This window comes from Ixodes scapularis, unplaced genomic scaffold (genome assembly GCF_016920785.2).
Source record: "Ixodes scapularis isolate PalLabHiFi unplaced genomic scaffold, ASM1692078v2 PGA_scaffold2__306_contigs__length_199485367, whole genome shotgun sequence".
Lineage (NCBI taxonomy): Eukaryota > Metazoa > Arthropoda > Arachnida > Ixodida > Ixodidae > Ixodes > Ixodes scapularis.
This window is the reverse complement of record NW_024609857.1, coordinates 51,911,779-51,926,300: the sequence shown is the minus strand read 5'-3', so window position 1 is coordinate 51,926,300 and position 14,522 is coordinate 51,911,779. Positions and strand designations below refer to the sequence as shown.

Genomic DNA, 14,522 nt, shown 5'->3' with positions numbered 1-14,522 from the left:
ATCATTTGCTACGATATCGGTAGTAGTACTGCCTTCACTGGGCCTTAGGTTTAAAGGGACACGACGGGGCATTTATGCTCATTGAGTGTGTGCCTTCAATGACCCAAAACTTTGACTATCTTTGGTGGTTGTGTCTAAAACCATACAAAACGGCATGCAACCACGGAGAAGAATGGACACGACTCAAACTGGCCAGTTCTCGATCGGCGGTTATCGGGCGGAAGGAAAACAAATTGTCTTCTGGGTAGCTGGGCTCTTGTATGTTATGTACAAATAGAAACCTTGCCGTGCATAAATACCCTGTCCGTGTCCCTTTAAGTGATAATATTGAGTGGCTCAGCGAGAGGATGGAATGAGAAAATCAGGCTATTTGCTCGTAAGGAGTTGGTCAGCTGTGTGCTAAGCATGTTTGCAGCGCACAAACTGTGGCAGCAGTAGAAGCAGCCTGTGGAAGACGCTGTCATTTGGGTTGGGTCGGTGGCATATGCAGGGGGTGGTTTGGGGGGGTCAAGGCCCCCCAAAATCCTCACTTTCTCTTTTTATTGTTTTCTTTTTTTAATAAAGGAAGACAAATATTGAGTGATTACTGAATTGTTCCAGTCTGCCGGGGATTGGGGACGGCCGTGTTCGTACCTGTGAATTCTACAGTACATCGACTACTACTACATGCAAAGATGGGACAAAGCCCCCCTCCCCTTTGAAAATATCTGGTTATCCGAGGCCCCTATTGTATTTCATTCACTGCTTAGCTGACAGAAATCGTTGCTCGTTGGACCAGTCGATTTTCAGTCTTGTACCACCTAATCACACTTTCTGCGCATACTGACGTGCAGAGAGTGAGGTGGTGAGCTCTGTCAGTTCAGTGTGGCTTTGCGTCAACTACTTAAGTTGTCATCATGCATAAATGGTTGATTCCTGGGTGTTTGCAGATTGCAGAGCTGAAGGCGCACATGTCGTCCGATGAGAGGAATCACCGAACCAAGCTGCAGGCAGAACAGAAGCGGCACACCGAAATAGTGCAGGAGCTGACGGTGAGTCTGAAGCAAGGGGCCAGCATAAGAGGCTGCCAGTGGCCCCCTCCCTGTTTTTAGCGCGGTTTCACGTATCATACTTTCGGCTCGACATCTCGCCGAATGCCCTGGTAATGAACTTTCGGCCCATGTCTTTTTGCACAGAGGCAGAGTTTTCCAGCTTGCTTGGATTCTTTCGCCTCCTGATTGACTGTGCCTGCAACTTTCATTTTAAGAAATCTATCATTTCATTGCATTGCCACAGTGATCCTTTATTGTGGATGCTTTTGAACTAATAATTTCTGTACTTAAATGGAGTTCTTAATGTAAAAAACAAACTTTTCTGTCAAAAAAAAAAAAAAAAATTAGACTTATGCAACAAAAAAAAAATAAAAAATTGTAAAGCAATATTGATTGCGCTAGATTTATTTCAAATTCTGCATGCAAAGTTCATGATGTCACGGTATAGTCATACACTCTTTCCATCTCAGTGAGAGGGTAATACACTCTTTCCACTTCAACGTGAAGGCGAAGCCAATCCACCTCTCCTCCACGCACCCGAAATGCCGAGAGAGAAAACAAGTGGAAAGGAAGTGACTACCAACTAATGCCCTAAAAATAAAAAAATAAAATTTTTGCGTAAAATTAATTTTTTGACACGCGTGTCCCAGCCAGACAGTATAAAAAAAAAAGAAATGTTTTTTTCTTTATATAACTGGGTTTTCTTTTTTTTTTTTAGGGGTATTTTGGCCATTTTTTGAGCTACCCAAACAAATTGCGTTTTCTGACTACCCAGACTGTATTCTTCACAGTATGCTATTTATTTTCTCGAAATTCAAGATATCAGAAAACCGTAAATGAAAATGATTGCGAAACCAACGTTCAAATTTCCGCATGCTCTCCAGTGGTGTGATGTCACAAATGGTACAGACTTTCAGGTCATGCGGGTGTGTCGAATGCTTTTTGCATGCTTCTGAGTGAATCAGCTACTAACCGTTCTTTTCCCACCATCAAACACCTTGTAATTAGTTGGGATCATGGCTTGCTGCCCACTTTGTACCATTTCTCTCGTCACACTTCAATGTTGCCAGTAGGGGCTCCTGGTTCGAGAAACACAACGAAAACAAAATTAGAAAATTCAATAACCTCGCGAAATGTTTTTTTTTATGCATAACTTGGGGAACTGGTACAGCCGTGTCTATCAATGTGTTGAGCCAATTTTGAGGTAAATCAGTTACCGTGAAAAAAATCGCCGGAGTACCCCTTTAAGGAAAAGGGCAGGTTTCAGCGCAAAGAGTAGATGGCCGCACCCCCCATGTGTTCTACTGAGGCTAAACTAGAGAATTTCTCAATATTTTGCAACAATTTTATGCGATAGATTTTCTTGCTGATGGCCTGTTCACACTGGAAACAGATCCTTAGATTTTCAACCGCAAAGCGGCTGGGATCGCACGGTTGGGACCCATTTTTGTCAACCACTTCCGAACCAAATTTTCCCATCCGCCCTCTCAAATTACGAAGTGGTAACCGATAGGGGGTATTCACTGGACGCCATGAATGAGGGCGCTGTTTAGTAGAGCGCATGCTTAGAACAAGCTCAAATTAACAGTCTGATAAGACCAATCTGGATGGTGTGGGGTGCACGTTGCAAAAGAACTGTGGAAGCTCAACATTAGCACGCACTGAGCATTCTGCACGCAACTATGGCTGCCAGTGAATACTCCCTATTACAGCGAGACGCTGACATGACGTCAGTGAATTTGTAAGCAAGATGGCACCCGTAACTAGTGAGGCATCCTAGGCACAGTATCCTAGCATTACAACAGTCAAATCAGCGAAGAAATGCAAGGTTCACGTCTGTCACTTGAATCCACCATGAAAATAAACTTTACTGGCATCGCTCCGGTGGTTTGGTTTGAGTAAGCTTGCATGCTTCTTATTCGAGGCGCCAAAGCCAGGCGCTGCGCTGTTTTGTTTGTCCTTTCTCGTAGGACATCGGAACATGCCTCCGATCGTCCGCAGTGACAGGTTTTATATCCACTTTGACAGTCATGTAAACTGCCAAAAGTTATAGACTCGATGTACATGACCACTGCACCAATGTAGACATTGCGAGCGTAATTGCATGGCCAACACACTGTTGCGGAGCTGGCGGGGCACTCAAGATTGCTGTGCTATCTCGACCCGAGACGTGTGTCACCAAAACAAATAAAAAGCCCCTGCTCAAGAAAGGAAGTGTACATACCACATGATGCATAGATGGATGGTCCATGCTGCATTTATTTGAGTTTAATGTCAAACATACCGCAGGCCCAGTCGACGTTTGACGAGGGTCGAGTCCGCCACAAACATAACCACGACCGGTTTATACCGAACATATTCCCCGCACCATGCCACTCACTACTACTAAAATGGAAAAGCGAATGACGAGGGGGGGAAAACTGACCCTCTGATACCCTAGTTGCACGAGCGCTGTCAACTGTCATTGAGCCATGGACAGTTGATTGAATTGCGATCGGCCAGATTTGCACGGCAGGGCCAACTGTCATTGAGCCGCCAACAACAGTTTGGTTGAACTGAGCAGCTGGCCTACCTCAGTTAACTGAAGGGGGTTTGCCCCAATAGAGCGACAGGTGCCGGCATCCGCCGCGTCACCGCGGCCAGCGAAGCACTTACTATTGGGGGAGGCATTTGGAAGTACCATAGCAACCATCATTGTCAAAAGAGGTACGATTCGGAGCCTGAGCCGCCGCCAAAACGACCACGCTGCAAAAGGCTACCCCCGGCGAGCGCAATTATTGTGATGTTGGTGCCACTAAGACTTTTGTTATGTCTCTCTCACTTCAATTCATGTGAAACATTCTAAATATCGTTTCTTTACGTTAAAAAAAAAAAAAAAAGAACTTCATTTTATATTGTGTTGAACGTTTATAATGAATGAAAAGTGTGCATATAATTTGTTAGCATCACTTTTTAAAAATGGTAACGTGACATCAGTTTTGGTCTCGTTTTGGCTTCAGCTGGGACCAAAAACCGCCGGCTAAGCCAATTACGCACAGAAAAATATTGTGGCGCAATCACTGTGCACGATTGGCGTAGTTTGCAACAGCAGATGCACAAAGGCAAGGAGCGCCGTGACCATGCACTTTTGGCACTGCTTGATTGACTCCACCGGATGGTTGGATGCGGTCAGACATGATCGAAAACAGAACTGACCAAAGATAAAAGTGTTTCTGCCATCTGCTTGTTCCTGTTGCAGAACAAGTTGCTTGCCCTGCAGAAGCAAGTTGTTGCCAAGGCCAAGAGCAGCCGCAAGAGCGCACTGGCCGCGACCGACAGCCCCTCTTCACTCATCTCGTGACCTTGAAGGGGATGGGTGACTGTCACGTCTTCATCCCCCTCACCCCTTGTAGCTGCCCTCCTTCATGCCTCTCTCAAAAACAAAAAGGAAAAAAGAAAATAGGCTCTGATTTTTATTCATTATCATTTTTAACAAACAGGTCTATGTTATTCCTGTCTTTTATTTACGTTGCAATTTTTTAGAAATTTTTTTTAGGGCATTTCTTTTTTTTTTTTTTTTCACCCCAGGGGAAAAATTTTACGTACATTCGTTTTAGTTGTGGCAAACCCCCACCCCCCACAAGGATGTTTAGTTGAGCTTTCTGTCGTCAGGTGGTCAATCATGCTTTCTGTATTTGTGCTGACCGGCTTTGGGAGGCGGAAGTTTATTTTACTGCTGCTCTAAATGCAGATGAGGGTTTTTATGTTTTCTCTGGTTTCGGTAAATCGGTATGATCGAACGGTGTCCGGTGTTGAGCGATCTTCAACATACTTGGAAGCATAGATTTGTGGAGACAGACTAACACTGACCGATTCACATCCATCTCTGTAAAATCAAGATCATTTACCACACTGTACATTGTGAACCACAATAAAGTCAGTATTCAATGAAATGATCAGGATCTTTACTCCTTTACTCATCCTATATGACTTTTTTTTTTTTATGCGAAAGCATTAACTGTCTTAGGGAGCGAACTGCATTATTAGCTTTGAAGCCATGCCAAACGGCACCTAAACTTTTTTTCTCCAAGTGAAGCCGCTATCTCCAACTTTGAAACAATGCTAAAAGCATAGCCAAACAGCACCTAGTTCCTCTATCCCAAAGGAGTGGAGTGAAGCCGATGGATTTTGGCTTCAGTCCCATTGGGTGGCGCGCGTCATACTTTCTCAAGGAAAAAGGCTCCCATTGGCCGCTGCACGTCAGTTTCAACGACCGCCACCCCATGGCGCTGCGTGTACACGCCGCGAGCGTGCGGGTAACACAGCGTCCAAGGTCGGAGCGGCAAGGAGGGCGCGTGCTTGGCCGACGCAAATACGCTGCAGATGTTTGCCATGCCTGGTGGACTCTGAAAGGATTCTGAAGAGCTGAATTACTGGAGTTAGTTACAAAAACAGAGCATTTAATGTTTGTGGTGGAAATGATAGAAAAAGGCCATGAAAACTGCAAACTCAAAATCGAAAGCAGAGCATAGATGGTGCTATTTGGCAGGCATTGGCAGGCAGTGGTAAAGCACCTTGATAAAGTCTGCATTTTGCATGTACCGACAGCCATATGGTCTATTCGTCTGGGGCACACTGCACCTGTCCAGTGCAGTAAACTCTTTCCACTTCAGTACACGAAAAACTGGCAGGGAGAGAAGGAAGCTCCCCCTCTAGCCTTCCATGCATTTGAACCGCACTGCACCGTTGCTATGCGGGCCCAGACGAATTGGCCAATAGTTGTGCAAGGAAGACGTGCTACGAGCAAGTGCTGCGTTGCCGTTTGCTACCAGGGGCCACATGAGGCCTTGTGCATTGGCATATTTGATGCTAGTTGTAAGACAACCCCGAATGCATTACGGGACATTGGAAGCGTAACTATGTCTCGTATCTGGATCCGCTTGCCGAATGAACAAAATTGGTTTGTGCATAGGTGTACTATGGTGCATAAATTTCCATAGAACTATATGAGGGGGGGCACAAGAAATAAGAGGGGTGTTGTATGAGGGGCTGTGCTTTGTCTACTCCTCCCAGATGTCTTGTCTGGCAGCTGGAGATAGAAGTCCAAGGGCTTGTGCCGTATGACGATGGCGGGTGTGCAAGAAGTGAATGCTCGTGGCTTGGAGTCCGGGAGAGGCAATTTTGCAGCCCCCGCACCGCCGTCTCCGAGGCGCATATGCGGAATTGCATGCAAAGCAAGTCGAAGGAGAAAACCTGGGCGTGCTACTGGGACATTTCAAACACGATACAAAGTTTTTTTTTTGAGAAGAAGCATGCAGACATGAAAGGAGCCGACGGTGCCTCTGCAGCTGACGCAGTAGCATGTTCGCCGTGTCATTGATGCAAACACAAAGAAAGCAACCAGTTGCCAGAAGGAAACAGGAAAAATGGAGCCGACGGTACCTCCGTGGTTGACGCAACAGCATGCTCGCTACGTTATTGGTATACGCCTTGGATACGTCACTTCCGTGACCATGTTTTCATGACATTGACTTGCAACGTAGCGTATACCTTCCAAGCATGGGAAAAGACTTGCCGTAAAATACCGGGCAAGCGCCCACTCAAAATTTTGAGATAATCATGAAAAAATGGGGCATGGGCACTTGTCCGGTCATTAATTCTACATATAAATGTACTGTGCATATTTTCTCAGATCTTGCAAATTTGGGTATGGGCGCTTAATGTGGTATGGGTGGATGCACGGTATTCTATGGTAGTTCTACATCAAAAAGCATTATAATAATATATATGTTTCACTGGTGTGTGCTGTATATGACCCACAATGGGAGGCACTCACCTGATCAAATGATGTTTTAGCGAACGCCCACATTTCACCGAATAACACTTTAGCGAATAGTTGGCCGCCGCGAAGCAGCGTTTACGGGTGGGCCAAGTGGGTCCACATTTGTGTAATGAGCCGCCGCGGACTGTCGTCGGGCAAAGCGGCGCAAGTGCAGCGCGGGGTGGGCTTAGCACGCGCCCTTGTTATTCACTAAAATGTTGATTCACTCATCTGACTCTGTTTGCTAAAACATCATTCGCTCATGTGATATGGACCCGTCCCACAATGCAGTAAAGCAGGGGTCGCCAAACTGCGGCTTACAAGCCGCATGCGGCTCTTCGCAGGTCCACGTGCGGCTCGCTACTCCCTGGTACGTATACTCCTCCCCCGAGCAAAATTAAGATATAAATGCAGAAAGATGGTTTGTGTTTTGGCAATCTTGTGCTACTATATTTACGCTGTACTAACCGTAAAGTCTAAAACGCATCAGGGTCATTGACTACCTAACTATGCTTCAAGGTGCTTTCTGGAATACTTCAACGTGTTCACTTGCAGGTGCTTGTTTCATGAAGAAACATATGATAAATCACTTCGCGAGTCGTCGTCGTAATCGCCTAAATTGAATAATCGAACAAAACTGCCACACCCGCTTCTTGCTGCAGCTCCTTCAGTTAAAATAGTTTTTCTTGCGGCTCTGCATACGTTCATCTGGCAGAACAAGATTGGTGTGTGTTTATACTGCCGAAGTTACTCTGCCTCGGTGTGCGTCTGGTGTCTCGGCTGTAGACGAGCAATTTAGCCAGTGCAGTACAACCGCTAGTCTGGTGTCTTGCACCATGCACCACGCAGTAGTGATACACGAGCGCACGCCGGTACAATGCTTATCCAGATCGAAACAGGCAGGGGCGGGGATTGAACACAGGATCCCTGGGTTCTGCAGTGCAAGCTTTTGCTCCACATGCTCGGAGCTGGTGCGAGTTACCTTACTCTGCCACCGATCCCCGAGGCCACCCTTGTGTTAAAGGGTTAAAGACCAGCCCACCAAATGTGTTGTTTCAGCAGGTCTGAAAGTTTTCTTTTACCTTTTTGTGGGTTCATCAGCTGTGATAATGTCCAGAAGGGTAATGTTAGGATGGCAGGTTTGCAGACAATTGTTGAATTAGTTCCCAAGTTGAGTGGTGCTAGGCATTTATGATTCATCTGAATGCAGCCAGTTGTTTTGAATTACATGTCACACAAGAAGATTGCCATATGGATCTTTTCTTGCCTAACGGCAAAGGCTGGCATATGCTTCGGAGGGGAACTGGGACAGGTGAAACAGCTGTAGCAATGGTATTGTCAATTGGCTTGGAAATATGTTTAGCATGCCACAGTTAACTACTTGCTGCATAAATAAGACTGTCCATCTGTACTTCCCCTAAGCAACCAGTGGGGTGGAAGCTAAGTGCTCGTTGGATCAGCCATACTTCTTGGCCATGTGATTCTGCCTGTACCCTCAAAAAGAAAATGGGGCGAGATGATGAAAGGGAGAAAGGTTATCGGTCCAGCAAGTGCTTGGCTCCTACCACAGTGTCAGCTTGGGGCGAACGGAGTATGGTAGATGGATGGCTGATGGCAAACAACACTTATGTCGGTTGTGCCAGCTCCAAGGGTGGTCGGCAAAGTGTCATCTGCTATCAACCACCACTCTACATAGGCAGACACTGCCATACGAAATGCAACGAGTAATTTTGTAATGCGCGCAAATTCCAGTTGCTCAAAAGGCATGTAATACCGTGGCATTCATCTTGTACACAATGTTTCCGAGTAAAATAACTGAAAAAAGCTTTGCTACAGCTGTGTTGCCTGTTCCCTTCAAAGCACCTAAGCTCTATGAGCAGGAAAGATTTGCTGTTAAAATCCTAAAATTCAAATTTTTGGCAAAAAGGACAATAAAGATTTCCAACTAGAACCTTTAGGGTAATGTAAAAAAAAAAGTTGGAATATAAAAAAAAAGTTTCATTTTACTGCATCTGTATTCCTGCAAACTGATACCTAAAGAAGCATTTTACTGAAAACAAGGTCTACCCCAATGATATCTATCAATGGCACTGTTCAGGCTGTCGAGCAAATTATTATTTTGAAATCTCCCACTTTTCCAGGTTTTCCCTGACAACCTCAGGTGAAATTCCCTGACCACTGTAGAGGCAGTTAAATATATGACCATTACAACACAATGCATTGAGCTCTGTAACGATAATTTTGCACGGGCTTAATTCGACTTGCATATTCCGAAATATTCGGGTTCGCCCAGTCCGGATTAAATGAGCACTTCCTTGCCGCCGACATCGTTAGTGAAGAGGCCGTTTTCGGAAACGCAATGAAAACACAACGCTCAACCACACGCGTCAATAACCGAATGGCAGCATGGCCGCCAGATGCACACTTTCGAATGCTTTCGGCTTAAGGCTTAGATCGGATTGGGGTCTGCGGCTTTTTCATTTGTTACTAAATCTAGTAGTTCTAACTGCATATTGGAGCTGGCCTAGTGTCGCGCCCTCAATCCAATCCAAGACTTGAACTGGATTTGTCGGCTGTTCTATTAGCATCAGGTAGCACACTCTACATCGGGTGAGCAGAGCCCACGCTTTGCTCTAAGCAGAATGGATTGCCTATCTTTCTGCCCCTAAGCCCTCCAGTCTTTGCTCAGGGCACTCAATGGCGTTTCCAGCTCATTTTCCCCGACTGGACTTGCTTTTGACAATATCCCTGAAAATTCCATGATATTTTCAGGTATTAAAACTTCCCTGACAATCCCGGTCGCTAGACACCCTGCTAATTGTATACCAAAGTATAAAATGCACATTTTCAAGATTCGTGGAAAGTTGTCCTTGCAAATTTACCTGAGGCTTATAACTTTGGCAGTGAAGTAGTACATGCTGCAAGAAGCTTATCTTGAATACAAAAATTGGAAGACATGCAAGACAGTTCAAAATGGGATAGCTCCACCACCCTAAATCCCAAAGTATGAAGCTGACGGACTTTGACCTTAGCAAGACCCATCAGGTGCTGCGACCCTTCACTGAAGGCCCCTAGTCCATGCACCACCACAGCACAAGGGACTGCACCACTACTACTCTGAGGCACGAGCACTCCATCCTCACTGCATAGTTCTAGTTGCAACAGCGTAATATCAGTGTTAGCGATTTGCACTCCAAAAACTATGTCTGGATAATGAAAGTGGGGCAAAAGTTGCCGAATAACTGGTGCACTCCCATATTTGGTTTGCAGGCAATCTAGGGTTTGCAAGATAATCTTTTCTTGTAGACTGAGGTCCTGCATTGTCCAGTCGGGACAGCGAGTTGTCAAGTGTCTTATCGAGTACAAACTGTCAAGTACTTGTTGACCAAGAAATGGACCGTCGTATGTTGGGCTCTCTATCCGAACCGAATACTGCAGAGCCGTGGCATGATAGCTGATGTCCTGGTGTTTCACACTGTTCCGAACCATGTCCTCGCTTAGAGCCGCTGCGATCAAGTCGGCGGAATACATCCCAGCCATCGCCAAGCACCAGACACAAGTGACAAAACTTTGGTGGTACATTTCTATCTCTCGTTTTCTAGATGGGCTCCTCAAGTCACTCTTGATAGTGTCGTAAAACTGTGATTCATTTTCGATCTCGTGGCTAAACATAGTCAGTGTTAGAAGCAGTTTGGCAACTTCCTTGAGGCGAATGGCGTTCAGCTTCGTAATGAGGTGACGAGCAACAGCATCTAGCAGTCTGGGGTGGTAGCTTTTGACGTGAGTGGCCAACATGACCAGTTGTATCGCAGTGGGCGCATCCCATCGACTAATGTGGGGCTCGCAGGCTTCCAATACAATCTTCCAAGGTACCGCTTCTTTCGCACTTGCACTGTACCGAAGTTGCTTAACGATGGCACAAACGACGAAACTATCTACTCTTGGAAGACTTTGAACCAGCACATTCGCAAGTTGGTGCAAAAGCTCTTTTAGCTCAATCCGCTGTTGGCACTTGAAGTAACTCTGACACACGCTACCGAGTTCGCCAATCGTAAGCGTACAGAACTCTGATAACAGCTTGGCTTCCATCACCGGCTTAGCCGCGGAGACCATCCAACGCTGGAGGTTAGAATAGTACAGCAACTGTACCACGTCTTGTACCGATAACCTTGACACTACCCTGGAGACACAGCGCAACATGGTCCGATTGTACCGTGATATCCTGCTGAGCCTCAGGTGATAGAAGCAGTCCGCGATGAGTAGCTGGCGGTCTTTGCTCCAGCCAGGGCACCGCTGCGCGCATTCGCTGTCCAGGGCATTCCAGAGCAACTTGAAGTGCGGCGTAGTCGTTGCTGCGGTGGCTGGCCACAGGCAAAGATGGTACGCAATGTCTCTGAGGCCATCATTGGAAACACGGGGCAGGTGATTTACTAGTTGTTGGATGAGCTCTGCGTGCTCCGGGCTTTCGATGTTCGACGTACGTTCGTCCGTCCGGACGGAAACTTCGCAAAAGTGATGCACGTAAAAATCGTTGAGCGTACCTCTGAAGCGTGCAGCAGAATTTGCCGACTTGGACGGATGCGGGATCACAGTGTTCCTGTAGCTTGGGAGGTTCTCGAGAACCCGGTGAAAGTATTCGTTTTCGTTCTCGCGGTACTGCTTGCCCGATACTGTTGCGCAGAACGTTTGGCAAACCGTCGGCAGGATGCTTCGAGAACGTGCAAATGAGTATACGGACGTTACCATGCGAATCATTCTCGAAATCAGTTGTAAGCAGTAAAAGAAGAACCCCTGCCGTGTGCTCGCTCCTGTCCTGGTCCAAACCACCCAAACACGAGCGAATCACATGTTGAAAACGAAACAACACGGATGGATGGATGAATATAAATTATATTGGCTATGCCCTTTGTAACGGGCGGTAGCTTGCGCCACCTTGCCTAAGAAAATGCTTTAGCCATAATCTCTGGGCTCGCCGAATATACATTATTGGTGAAGCCTAGTCATAAAAGTTTAAACGATGTTGTGGCCAACGTGACCGTAGATGTCACGTGTCAGATGGATGGTTGATTGTAGAAGAATTCCTTGCAGGCTTGCGCGCGCTCCGTCCGGTAGGTTTTATCAGATCGGAGGCTAGCTACGGTCACGTGATGTGGTCACGTTGGCCTGATAAGTGAGAAGAGTAAGGAGGAATATAAAGAAAGAGTCGAGGCTTCAAGGGAGCATGGCTTGTGGAGGCTACGCGCTGGCTGACAGGTGGTGTTGCCTCGGTACGCCTGCACATCCGTGATGTACCAACACCCGCAGCCCTCCTCCGGTGACGTCACACGAGTCGGCTGGCGAGCGCCGCGGAAAAGCGCTGCACTGAAGGCGTCACGCATGGATTTACCGACGTAGAGTGGCATTTTTTGTTGACCCAAACGTTTGTTGATTGGTAAAAAGGATTTATAAATATCTGTATAACTGGGAAACATATTTTGTTACATGGGACGTCCAATTATTGTTAGGATATGAAAGAACAAGGTTCACGACGTTTTGAGAGAGATGGGTTTTCGTTTTAGGCATCCAAATCTTGGGTGCTTTAATTATCTCTAGGAGTTTGAAGACAAACAAACAAACAAAAAATAAATGCCCTGAAACGTTATTGTAAGTGATGGGCCCTTTCAAATTGCATAACAGCAACTATCAAGTTGGTGATGACATGTGTGGTCACTGAATTCGCATGTCAAGCTAATGTAAAGAAGATTACTTAGAAATGCGGATTTTTGGAGCACGAAAAAATGTAATCTGTTGAAATGGATTTTTTTTCCAGAAGTAAAAATATGATAATAACAATAAAACTGCAAGCGACCTGGGAATCCGAAACTGAGACACGAAGACGAAAAATTAAACGCACAAAAAAAGAGGCAAAGACGCCGCCTAGATCAAAGCACACAAGTTTTGATTTAACGGAGTGCAGGCAAACTTAGCAAACTTAAAGCATAATTTTCAGTAAGGGACACATGCAGCTGTGAGACCTTCATACACACATCTACCCGCGCTCATTCACACTACGAATAGATGCTGTGAATATAAGTTATCTTACCTTTGAAAGCTTCAAATTGTATATTCTCGTGTATCCACACTATCTTCTTGTATCTATCTTGATACAATTCAAACACAAGAAACTTTCGTGACACTAAGACACAGCACATGTACGGCAATGCACACAAGAATAATGCTAAGACAACTGTTGTACTGAATATAAAATAATTATTTAGATTTTAGGGCTTCGGGTTTTACATTTTCTGTTCTTTGACTTGAAATTAGCCTCATAAGCTTTTCGTTCACCTTTCCTGGCTTTCCACAATAGTTTTCCAGCACAATATTCGTGCTGCACCAGAACAAGTTCTTCAGAACGAGCTCACTTGTGTGTCCTTCACATGCGTCGAAGTCAGAAGCAAATACTTGTAGTATGGCTTTAAAGGGATACTACAACGAAATTTCGGCGCTCAATTTTTGGTCTATATGTGTTCACAGGAACAGCATCACATCGAACATACCAATATTTTGTTAAAAAATGTCGCTAACGCCTCGCTTGTAATGCCCATCTAGGGACCTTGACAGCTAGTGACGGAGGTTGTCTCGCCTCCGACCACGACGAGAGAAGAGGGGCAGGAGGAACTCCCCTCTTCCCGAGAATGCCTTTTGTGTATCGCAGAAGTCGCTATTGTCCCCCTACAAGATTACAGAAGATTATCCCGTCACTCAAAATTCGTACAAAAACAGCCGCTTCGGTGGCTGGAACGACTAGGCCATCCTCTCTACGTCAGCCTCTTCTTCACTTTTTCCTCAGGTAAGTTCGCTCTTTGCAAATTTTACAAAAAAATGCACCATCTGTGGGCACCAGGGCAACGCTGCACAAAGTCGTAGTGCGATAGGTTAGGAAATCGAATTTTTTGGTCGATTTAAAGAGCCTGCCGTCTCCTTGAATCACCCGGTAGTTGTGATCAATGAATTCCGTGATTGAAGCGCACTAATGTAATGCATTTTTTCTACGTTTGGGAAAACAAAATGGGGCTTGCAAAACGGATTATATCGTCTACTTCTGTAGGCTGCATGGTACGCCACTGTCGTATTTCGCAACTACTTCCACGAGCATAGGCGTAGACTTCGAAAAAGGGGGGGGGGGGGGGGGGGGGGACGGACAGAACCCATCCGGGCCCGGGCCATGATTCTTACCGAGACGCTGTTTACGTGCCATGTAATGAGCTTCTAGTAGTGGCATGTAAACAAAATAACGGCCAGGTTACCTTTATTGACAAAATACATGGGAAATGGAACCCCAGCGTGATTTCGTTAGCTTCAATCTCCAGTTCTGGCGAAAAGGTTACGCGGTGCAGCACCCCCCCCCCCCCCCCCCCCCCCACAACCCCCCCACCCCGGAGAACTTCGCAGCCTGCCCTGCCCCCCCCCCCCCCCCCCCCCCCCCCAACCCGGTAAAATGGAAAGTCTACCGCCGCTGTCCTCGGGCTTTCAAAGGAATGTCCAACACTAGCCTTTATCGTATTTGCTGTTGCTACGCAGGGTCTTCGAACAGGGCTGTGCGAACAGTAACAAAAATGTATCCACTCACCAGCTCTGGTAGTAACCAGAGTGGATAAATTCTTATGTATCTACTGAGCACCAGGGCGCACAGATAAATTTTTAATTAT

General features: G+C 46.1%; 2 protein-coding genes across 3 annotated transcripts in view; one reads left to right on the top strand and one right to left on the bottom strand.

Moving 5' to 3' along the window:
• Positions 1 to 4,963, top strand: part of LOC8052487 (protein FAM76B) — a 40,697-nt gene extending 35,734 nt beyond the window's left edge. For both annotated transcript variants that reach the window (XM_029968645.4, XM_029968646.4), the window contains exons 8-9: positions 930 to 1,031; positions 4,270 to 4,963. In XM_029968645.4, coding sequence (XP_029824505.2) covers positions 930 to 1,031; positions 4,270 to 4,371 — 204 coding nt within the window. In that variant the 3' untranslated portion in view covers positions 4,372 to 4,963. The remainder of the gene's footprint in view (positions 1 to 929; positions 1,032 to 4,269) is intronic.
• Positions 4,964 to 9,690: 4,727 nt separating this feature from the next.
• Positions 9,691 to 11,704, bottom strand: LOC8052489 (FAST kinase domain-containing protein 3, mitochondrial). Its single transcript, XM_002434197.4, has one exon. The coding sequence runs from the start codon at positions 11,584 to 11,586 to the stop codon at positions 9,721 to 9,723; it is 1,866 nt and encodes a 621-aa protein (XP_002434242.3). The 5' UTR covers positions 11,587 to 11,704; the 3' UTR covers positions 9,691 to 9,720.
• Between the last annotated feature and the right edge of the window lie 2,818 nt (positions 11,705 to 14,522).

Coding starts and splice junctions, on each gene's coding strand:
- LOC8052489 (XM_002434197.4), bottom strand. CDS start 11,586: ATGATTCGCATGGTAACGTCCGTATACTCATTTGCACGTTCTCGAAGC.